This window comes from Plasmopara halstedii (genome assembly GCF_900000015.1).
Source record: "Plasmopara halstedii genome assembly, contig: Scaffold_289, whole genome shotgun sequence".
NCBI classification, from domain to species: Eukaryota; Oomycota; class Peronosporomycetes; order Peronosporales; family Peronosporaceae; genus Plasmopara; species Plasmopara halstedii.
This window is the reverse complement of record NW_020187210.1, coordinates 188,558-198,773: the sequence shown is the minus strand read 5'-3', so window position 1 is coordinate 198,773 and position 10,216 is coordinate 188,558. Positions and strand designations below refer to the sequence as shown.

Genomic DNA, 10,216 nt, shown 5'->3' with positions numbered 1-10,216 from the left:
CGAGCCTAGGATGTACATCCCCCGGTGCCGCGGACGCACTGTCCGACATCGCACCGCATGCGGGAGACGAAGTTGGGCTCTGCCCGAGACTTGGTGACTTCCGTGTCGTGAACACAGGGCTCATTGAGCAAGGAAGATTTACAACGAATTAAGTTGCAGTGTTTAGCGGACACGCGAGCTTCGTTGAGGTAATAATCGATTGGAACTGTAAATGATCTCAATCTTCATGGGGGAGGGTGTAACGGAGTTATACGTACCCTGATAACAGGGTGTTGTGCATGATGTGACTGCACCCAAACAAGATTACGGTATGTGGCTAGGTAGCCAGTAGTTAAGCATTTTTTAGATTTTACTATATGTATTTAGTATATTTAGGAAAATCTAAACTTTAAAATGCCGCGGATAAAGTAAATAAAATTCAGTTTTGGATTTTAAACGGAAGAGCTGATTAGCCTTGGTTAAGGCAGTAATTACTCTTAGAGTAAGCAGATTGCGATCCACTAACTCGTACTTGTTCTATGTATAGAACGAAAGGGCGGTGACCTAAATTACGTTTCCTCAAGCGCTAAGCTACGGCAGCCCCGCTGCAGATATCCGCCCTTCCGCTAAGACCAGAGCGACCTTGGCGTGGTGTCAAAGGCGCACAGGGCTACTCAACTCTTGATTAAAAATTGTGTAACGATTGTACAGATGTGTATTGCCGATTTGAACACAATACCAGAAAGCGGGAGTGTTTGCTCTATTACCGCTATCGCAGCGCGCATATTCATCGGAGAAATTCTTCTACATCGCCATTAGCGCGCTTCGTCTGACTTTCTGTTTAAAGATGAGCTGAGGCGGACATATTCAACCTGGTGCCAAGCAACTTATATAAATTTCACTAAAAAGATGCTGCTAAGCGCGAAAACTCGACCCAAAAATGAATGACAGCTGGCAAAGCATATTGGTAAATTGTCGAGGAATAGCTTGGTAATGTTCTTACCATCTACGGCGTCGCTAATAAGTCCTTAATTTTTGTTACTCGAATGATTACTTCGTCCTCACTTTTTGCTAGGATATAATCTGAGAATTAAATGTGCTGCTATGGAAATATCACTTTGGAAGCATAAAAGTACCGGTATGAGACCAATACTTCTGTGAATTTATTATCGCGCCAATTTTCAATTGGCGCCGTCAAAAAGAGTACTGTACATATATACAGATGCCATGGGGATACCGGGCCTCTTGCCAATGCTGAAGAGCATCACGGAGACCAAAACCATCGACGAGTACAAAGGCCAAACTCTCGCAATTGATGGCTACTGTTGGTGCGTCCTTCCGCAATCTTTTTTGGAAAAGTATACTGCATCGAGATTTTTATCTTACGAAAAGTTCCAACGCAATGAAAATTTTTAGGCTTCATCGTGCCATCTATTCATGTAGTGAGGAAATTTGCTTGGGCCACAAGACCGACAAGTACGTCGTCATGAATTGCGAATATATGCTGATGTCATAAATAAACACTGAACAATCGGTATTTCAGATATGTAACGTATTTTATGGATCGGATCACTACATTACTTCATCACGGTGTAGTTCCTTACGTTGTGTTCGATGGAGGCTATTTGCCAATGAAAAAAGACACAGAAGAGGAACGACGCAAGTCGCGACAGAAAAGCCGAGATTTGGGTATCCAGCATTATAAAAACAAGCGCTTTGCCGAGGCGCGCAAGTGTTTCATCCGAGCTGCTGGTGTATCTCCCTTCATGGCTCATGAAGTCATTCAGGTGGGTTGTTCAAAGTTTTCAAATCTTTCAACTCAATATTGCTTCTTGATGATAAAATTGGATTTTAGCACTTAAAAGCAAAGAAAGTGGCTTACATCGTCGCCCCATACGAAGCAGATGCACAGCTTGCTTACTTAGTGATGAAAGGTCTAGCAAACGGCGTGATATCTGAAGATTCGGATTGCCTTCCGTTCGGCTGCCAAACTGTGCTTTTCAAAATGGATCGCGACAATGTAGCACAGGAAATAAAGATGATTAACCTCAAGAAGAACAGAGGAATGAGTTTTCACATGTTCACAGATCAAATGGTTCGTTATCGTCTCACTAGCTTACATGATTCTGATCAATTGATGTCATCACGAATTTTGTGGTAGTTTCTTGAGATGTGTATCTTTTCAGGATGCGATTACCTACCAAGTATTCCAGGGTTTGGTCTCAAAAAGGCGTATTCTGCTATAAAACAACACGGCTCCTTTAAAAAAGTTCGTCAAATAAATGATTGCACTCGGGTCTTATCAGTCCTTCATTTCTTCATGTGTAGATCATTCGTGCCCTCCGACTTGAGGGAAAAGTGCGAATTCCTGTGACATATGCCGACGATTTTGAGAAGGCGGTTTTGACGTTCAAACATCAGCGAGTATTCTGCCCCATCAAAAAGGTTGATTGATACATTTGGTTTCGTTTTTCTAGGTTGGCTAAGTCAGAGTGATGCTTGTATGCTTAACAGAAGGTTGTTTTTTTAACGCCGATTCCAGCCGATTTGCTAGAGGCCGATCCACTAATGAACTTTTTAGGACCCATGCTAACGAGTGACGTTGCAGGAGCCATTGCTGACGGGGATTTGGATCCAATTACAATGATGCCATTTCCAGCTCCAATACTCCAACCACGTCGAAGCATTCTTCAGCCAAGGTCAACAAACCCTATCAGACTACCAATCGGTGCGAGACCAAATGGGGCGATAAAGTCATTTATTCAGACCTCAAGCGCTGCAGATAACGATCCTCTTCGTCCAGTCCTCAATAAAAGAAAATTCCCATCATTTTGTGACAAGTGGATGTCAAAAAATGAGACGATCAAGAAGACGACATTACAATCGACGGCATCTGATACGGTTGCAGGTCCTGACGCTGACAGTCCACTATCCGAATGTCATAGTTTGGGGGCAAGCTCCACATTGTCACCACCAGACGAATACATCAAAAGTGTACCACGTAACTCAAATTCATCCATACTCCAAAGTCTCCAACCTTGGAAAGTTGGTATACGACGAGATATCCTAATTGGATCATGTAAAGAAAAAAGAAGAGTGCTTCTCGAAGAATTAAAGGAGAATCAGTCGCCAAATCGGCAGGTAGCGCCACCTAACAGCTCTACTTTACCAGTAAAAGAAACCGCGTTTTCAAGAATGATGCGTGCTGGACCGATGCTTCAACAGTATAAGACAAAGGTACGAAAGACAACTGGTCTAGCTACCCGAAACAAAAGACTGCAACATGCTTCTACTTCCAGTCGGATTGAACAATTCGTGTTTACCAGCTACAAATCAAAAGCACCAGATTTGCGCACTGAGTCAATGACGGATTCAAAGTGCACGTCCCAATCTACTGACGATTCTACACAATCACCCGCTGACTCGAAAACAAACTTCAGCGTCGATATCAAGCCAACTGTTTGTACGCTTAAAGAGTTCCAACTGGACATTGATGCAACAAATGTACAAATCTCAAAAGATGCTGCAGCATCGTTCGATCGATTTCGGTTTGAAAAGTAACGTTGTGCGCAAAATTGAAAGTAATTGATAAATACAGCTTGAGCCAAAATGCAATCCTTTGTACCGTCATAGCAAATTATGTCGAGCTAATTTCCCGTTTGCACAGTGGACAACTGTTGTTTTCACGTATCCAGCCACTAACACAATCTAGGTAACCCAAACATTTATGAAGAATTAGCAAGAAAACTTTCAAACCCAAATTTTTTACAACCTTGAATAGCTTACCCTCATGAAACACGTGAGCACACGGAAGAGTCATTGCTTGATCATTTGGCATGAATTCGTATTGACAGATGATACAGCTATTTAATCAAGAATTGTCAGCAGCAAGCTCGCAAGGTAGTCTGTTTTAAATACGTCGTTTTGAAACTTACGTATTTCCATTGTGGCCACGTCTCCATCGATGAGTTGGAAGACTTGACAGCACTTGGACAGCCATTTGTCGCCACCTTTCCTTTTTCACGTCGCCAACTACTTCTCCTAATCTTAACAGTTCATCATAGCTCATATTATCCGGGTCAATACTGCGGTGGTGGTCCAGCAGACCCGACAGATTGGATCCTTGATTATACACCATCTCGACCGACTCGTGTAGTAAACGAGCTTCAGCTTCTTCATGTGCCGCTACGTTCTACAAGAATACAGGATTTCATATCTTAAGCGACTTGACTATGATGTAAATTTCCCTCTTACCTCTTGATGCTGTAGATAACGCGCCAGGGCAAGCGACGCCTCCTCATTGCTATCGTCTCTAGGTTGAGTCTGGATATTCGGTGATGATGGAGGCGGGTCTAACGGTGTTACTGGAGAAGAAAGTAAAGCGATCGATGTGATTGGTACCGGAGACGGCTCAGATACCCAGTGGTATCGTTCATGACGATGTCTCCGAGGCTCAAGTTCCTGTTCCAGCTCAAATCCATACGCACTTGTAGCTCTTGGTTCTGGCGAGTGGTGGTCTAAGTAGAGTCGCGGACGAGTCCGAGTACAAACATCCTCAAAGTTTCGTGAAGTGTAGTGTGTAGATTGCGAAGTATCATGTAAGCTGGTCAGATGATCTAAGTGCACATGGTGCTGTATCGGTTGCAACGGACTCGACACTTCTCGATTTGCATCAGTGGAAGCAAAGTCAAGATCCAGGTGTCGACGTGATGCAGGAGTCGAGTAAACACTACTCGAATGCGGCCGCCAGCTCTTTGTTGAGTCTTCTTTTTCTTCCAGACATTCGCTGTCCAGCGAATCTTTCGTCGAAGCTTGTGGAGATCCAATCGACGAGCTCGGACTTTCAGCGCAAATATCATCATATCCAGAAGTGTGCGCACTTCTTAGAGCATGACCAAAAGATTCTGTATTGCTGTGCTCTGCACTTTGTGTATTGGAATCGAGTACCGCAGACTGCATTGAATAAGAATGAGCAATTCTTGATCCGTCGTATAACATTTTTGACTTCGCAACTTACCGACGACGCTCGTGAGCTTGAAGTCGACTCGGTCTCTGTTGTGTCTAGATATAGCACTGGCCTTTGTAATTTCTCATGCTTCTTATCAAGTTTAAACGTTCATCAGTATGCGGAATCATTCCGATTGAAAATGACCTACCATGTGCGATTCTGACAACAGGCGATTGTGCGAACGCTCAAGCCGAACATATCGTCTCTTAAGACGAGCATATTTTTTTTCTAACAGGTCGCGTTGCTGTCGCTCGCGCTCAAAAGCTGCCTCCATAGCACGTAGCCTACGCTCGCTGTCCGATCCACTCCGATTCATGGTAGGGTTTTAGCGCCAAAATGGAGTATCGAGACCTTTTAATCATTTATCGAACATAACCATAAGTAAAAAATATTTTTATTGGAAACATCAATACATCTATCAATCGATTAATGCTTTCAATGTAATGAAAAGATTCTTAACACTTGACACCACTGGGAGAGACTTGTCCAGTGCTCAATTGCTGAGCGACTTAATTTAGTGAAATTTTCGTACAAAGCTGTTGTATTTAACTCTTTAAATCCCAGCATGCGAAGTTTTTATAAACATTGCGCTATGTATTACTTTCAGTCTCTACCGCCACTTGCTCTTATATTGATGCAATTTTGTATTAAGATAGCAAACATGACCGAGAGGAAATTAACCGTCAACAATGTTTGCTATATTTTCGTCTAGACGAGACATATGCTCATCAAATTTTGCTTAAAATTCATTAGCACCACCCTGTTATACGACAGTGGTTTGAAAGTGGATATGTATGTGCCTTAGTGTAATTATGCGCAAATGCATTATGGCGGACGGACGCACGGTCACAAATGGGAATCAAATCGGCCGATATCGATAAAATGATTTGAGGTCATATGCATGAAAGGATGTCAGATATGCATGTATAATGCACGCGGATTCTGACTTATAGCTCAAACAAGACATTCAGTCGCTCTCTTCTCCGTGACATGATTCATTTGTCAGCACAACAGGCTAAATCGACGGAGTCGAAACTAAAGTTTACTATAGCTGCACGTACATCATATTTCAAGCATCTCATCCGGGAAGTTCATTACTTCATTGCCTACAGAATCGGATTGGCAAACGTCTCTTTGGATTTCACGACTCCTGCGTCAATTTTAAAAGGGTCATGAAAGTATCCTTACTGTTCAAGACTGTTTGGAATGAATCCTACCTGTTAAGTATGATGCATACGATTTTGCGATTTTATGCTAGTGGCAATGACGTAGAAACAAGTACTGTTATATTACACATTTCATCAAGTGTAGTACTGACAGTAATGCAAACTTAGTGTGACCCACATCCGTATAGGATATTCCAAAAAGTGATTTTGGGTATTTCACCCAAAGACATTTGGTACTGCACGAATAACACATTACACTACAGAAGAAGACGATGAAATCCGAAGGGCGTTTTAGCCGCACTTCATAATTGTGATATAAGCTTCAACAGAAAAAATTTCTCGGTATAGAGCATTTTAGCCGCACGTCATAAGTGTTATATTTGATTCACAAAAAGAAAATTAATTTAGCGTCGGTCTAGACTGCAAGAAAGTTGGAACTCTTGGAATAGCAAAACTAACTATGCATAATAGGGTCAGGCTCTCAGTTTCACTCCCGGTAGGAGCGCACGACACCAATCTCCATGCATTTGTCAATGCGGACACTAAAAGTTGAAGTCTCCTCTGTGCAAAGTGTACATCTTGAACCAATTTGTGTTCGACACCCATAATATATACAAGACCAGTAAATTTAAATGTTGACATTAACAAGTCAATTTTTTCTGAATGTTTGTGTATGCCCAAGCTGTTCACATTTGGTCGCTAAGAGTCCTTCTTGCTATCTGTTGTTGCGCGATTTCCATCTGCAATCAACGTGTTGCCTTTTCCTGTCTGATCTTGCTGGGGTGCAGCCATTAATATTTTACGGGCAATCATGTAGAACCAGACGTACTGAAGAACAAAATACGGCATGCAGCCTAGCACGTACAGCGGTTTGCATTTTGTAGCCACTTTTGGAATGATGTAGATCGTGTTAAAAAGCACGCGAGACAGAAAGAAAGAGCTAGCAAATAATGCGCCCGCCACTGTACTGTCCGTGAGTCGAAACCAGTTGTAAAAGAATGTACTCACCTCGTTTGTCTGCATCCATACGTACGCGTTGCCAAATGAATGTTCACACACGGTTGCCTCCTTCATAAAGAGCACAACACCCCAGTACAGACCAAAAACGTGGTGGCCGTAATCCATTAGTCGCGATCGGCGGAGTGAATATAGATTGCGAATTCCATCCAAATGTATCATGACAGCAAGATCGACGAGAAAGTATGAAAGCGAGACGGCTACAGAGATTGTCGTATCCAGTCCATAATAAAGCGTGAAAGCGGAGGAAATTGTGGACACGACACCATGAGTCGCATTCAGCGTGATGATGTGGTTGCGGCCTCGACTTCCTGCAGGCACGATGTTAAGAAGTAGTACCCAAACCACGGACCAGCATGCGACGGCAATTGCCACGCCGAGAAAGCGCGGTGTTGCTACCCCCTCGGTCGGTACGCTAGTCATGATCTTTAATCATACAGTGATGGGTAATATAGACACAAATGTCATCAAGCTTAGTTTGCTAAGTAATTTATAGTCGGCAGTATTAATGTGCACATGTGCATCTCGAAAGTACTTACAGGATTGTTCATGACTGCGTAAATATTGGAGGACTACGAGTGTAGTAGCAAAAATGTCGGATGGTGTACACTTCACTCGATAGCCAGCTTGTTGCCAGTATAAATATTCTCGTTTGTGGTTCGATAGATTGGATCTGATACATAAAGATAGCGCAGTCTATAATGGGATTGACAAAATGATAAAAATCGGTATTGATCAGTACAGTTTTTTGATATTGTATGTGGGCTTCATTATCTTCGTACATTTATATATATAGCTTGTTTGTAGCCATTTTTGATATATGGCAAAATAATGGCGACATCCTTCAAATGCTGTGCATTCATGTAATTTGATAGAAAACGCCCGACAAGAGTAATTTACTGACCAGACGCTAAGAGGAGCTTTGCCATACAGTAAACTCTGATGTATCTCCTTGGGAAGCAGACATTCGTCATATATACCAATTTGACAAAATCGTCATCTCTATCGAGCAAGATCAAATGTTTGTCAATACTGCTCTTGAGGCTTTGCATGTAAAATAAGAGTGTTGACACTCCAGCGCAACATTACCCAGGCAAAGAGAATAGTTCCTTCAAGAATATTTTGTAAAGGACATTTTACAGTGAGCAACCACATGCAAAGATTGTCCGCAACTTCGTGCGCTCACAAGCAGACTTTTCGATAATGTACGTCTCAACGCCATCTCCGGCAATTTACCAGATAAACGATTTTCGAGATCGTAATTGCTGTGCAACGATTGTACTTGCCGATTTAAATACTAATATTTGCTATATTTAAAATCGAGTTGCGTAAAATTTATTTGCCGCCTGATTGAAGTGTGCCAGTAAGGTGAGTGGTATTCAGCGATGAAATGCTGGGGATGTTACGAAGCAATCGATGCTGTTCCGGGCACCATTTTGCTAATGTTGTCCATTCTGTATCTAACCGTGCTAAAGATAGTAATCACAGGCTTGATATTTAGCAAGGAAGACTGTAGATTTGAGCTCGAGCTCATTTTGTTCATAGCAAACGAAAGAACCGAGCTGATCTTGTCCCAAGAATTATGTTGTAAATAGTTGTACCGCAAACGACACGCCTCTAATTTTTTTAATTCTTGGATGGCCATGAAGGCATTGCAATCTTAACGATTAAATTTTGCCGCGTAAGTTTTACTTTATAAGCCGGATAGGTTGGATAAGTTTTGATCTGAGACATCACCAGCAAAATTACCAAGGGGTTGAATGACCTTCCTCATAATCAAGTCCACTAGCGTTAAATTGCGCCATTGAGCTTCGACTACACTGACGTTGTCCAAAAGGCCAACATAGATATGTTACTCTGCACGTGAGTCGGATATCACCGATACGGCCTCTTTGATGATTAATGGCACTTGAATGCTGGTGTCCCGTGCAGACTTCTGATTGATCCTCTACAGATAAATGCACTGCTTAGTTGTTGTTCTTTGCTTCATGTACGTTGTCGAAAAGAAAAATACTGTTAATTCATTGTGAGTGAATCATCCAACAACACGGTATAAGCTGATGAAAGCGTTATTGCCTGAGGGTGCGATTACACTCATACCTAGACAAGCCAAGGCTTGACTGGTAGTCTACAATCAATAAGATAGCTAGGCTCGGAGCCAACCAATATCTTAATTTGACTATGACATCATTTAAACCATAATTCGATAAGTTGATATATTGTATCTGACAATTGGAAAATTGTAGTTGACTTTACCCATATTCATAGGGCATGTTTGACTACAAACAGAAGATGTTTGCTCGAACGGTGCAACGATTTTTCTCGTGCACTTGCACAGAAAAAACTTCGATACTACGAGTTCGCGTTAACAAACGCACCTCATAGGTTTTGCCCAGAAGCGAAATTGCTTTTAAGTATGTATAGCTGGAATAAAGTCTGATAATATGTATGTGTACTTCATCATCCGCAACAACAGCCGACATGTCCCCAGATTACGGAATCCCATTACTCTGTTAATTATAACACTTTAATATATAGTGCATCTGTAATGTGTACGCACACCACAATACAAGAAAAGAAGCGCACACCAACGCGGATAAGCTGAGATCAAAACGAGTCTAGTAGACTGACGGTGATTTAAATCTTTTTTTGTATACTAGACTTTAACTGCAGCGGTGCATCATACAAAATGATACTTCTGGCAGTATATGTTAATGCTGAAGGAGCGAAATGCCATCTCGTTTACATAATGATCGCTCATGTACAGCCTCAGTCACTCCGTTTACAAGTGTGTACAACTTTTTGTCCGAAACCTGTGGCTCTCACAAGGTTGCGCAGTTCAGCTGCTGTAACATAAACTGTAGCACGATATCATGGATACGCCGATTTTTGGTAACATGAGAGCAAGATCTTCCAAATTGTGCTCACGGTTGCCTGGACCCTTAGAAACCCGCTCTGTAATTGTCTCAAAACCTCGAGACCACGATACATGGTTTAGTTGTTTTGTCACGACACGTGAAAAGTCTACAACCTTAACTTTCAATGA

The 10,216-nt window shown here is 42.1% G+C and overlaps 5 protein-coding genes across 5 annotated transcripts; 1 reads left to right on the top strand and 4 right to left on the bottom strand.

The window, feature by feature from the left end:
* Nucleotides 1–1,206: 1,206 nt before the first annotated feature.
* On the top strand, nucleotides 1,207–3,540 carry PHALS_05323 (exonuclease 1-like; the record flags this gene model as incomplete). Its single annotated transcript, XM_024722879.1, has 7 exons — nucleotides 1,207–1,307; nucleotides 1,396–1,455; nucleotides 1,523–1,766; nucleotides 1,835–2,074; nucleotides 2,141–2,248; nucleotides 2,308–2,424; nucleotides 2,494–3,540. 7 exons carry the CDS (start codon nucleotides 1,207–1,209, stop codon nucleotides 3,538–3,540), a joined length of 1,917 nt encoding a protein of 638 aa, XP_024573912.1.
* A 76-nt stretch (nucleotides 3,541–3,616) lies between these two features.
* PHALS_05322 (FOG: Predicted E3 ubiquitin ligase) lies at nucleotides 3,617–5,303 on the bottom strand (the record flags this gene model as incomplete). The annotated part of the gene is made up of 6 exons (XM_024722878.1): nucleotides 3,617–3,687; nucleotides 3,766–3,842; nucleotides 3,915–4,171; nucleotides 4,234–4,932; nucleotides 4,997–5,077; nucleotides 5,136–5,303. The coding sequence occupies 6 exons, from the start codon at nucleotides 5,301–5,303 to the stop codon at nucleotides 3,617–3,619; spliced, it is 1,353 nt and encodes a 450-aa protein (XP_024573911.1).
* Nucleotides 5,304–6,852: 1,549 nt separating this feature from the next.
* PHALS_05321 (uncharacterized protein) lies at nucleotides 6,853–7,721 on the bottom strand (the record flags this gene model as incomplete). The annotated part of the gene is made up of 2 exons (XM_024722877.1): nucleotides 6,853–7,596; nucleotides 7,710–7,721. The coding sequence occupies 2 exons, from the start codon at nucleotides 7,719–7,721 to the stop codon at nucleotides 6,853–6,855; spliced, it is 756 nt and encodes a 251-aa protein (XP_024573910.1).
* A 327-nt stretch (nucleotides 7,722–8,048) lies between these two features.
* On the bottom strand, nucleotides 8,049–9,338 carry PHALS_15089 (uncharacterized protein). The gene has a single exon (XM_036407338.1). It carries the CDS (start codon nucleotides 8,813–8,815, stop codon nucleotides 8,573–8,575), a length of 243 nt encoding a protein of 80 aa, XP_036263048.1. The 5' UTR covers nucleotides 8,816–9,338; the 3' UTR covers nucleotides 8,049–8,572.
* Nucleotides 9,339–9,881: 543 nt separating this feature from the next.
* Nucleotides 9,882–10,161, bottom strand: PHALS_05320 (uncharacterized protein; the record flags this gene model as incomplete). The annotated part of the gene is made up of 2 exons (XM_024722875.1): nucleotides 9,882–9,983; nucleotides 10,099–10,161. 2 exons carry the CDS (start codon nucleotides 10,159–10,161, stop codon nucleotides 9,882–9,884), a joined length of 165 nt encoding a protein of 54 aa, XP_024573908.1.
* Between the last annotated feature and the right edge of the window lie 55 nt (nucleotides 10,162–10,216).

What these genes read in the sequence shown, in the direction of transcription:
- PHALS_15089 (XM_036407338.1), bottom strand. Translation starts at nt 8,815, where the DNA reads ATGGCCATCCAAGAATTAAAAAAATTAGAGGCGTGTCGTTTGCGGTAC.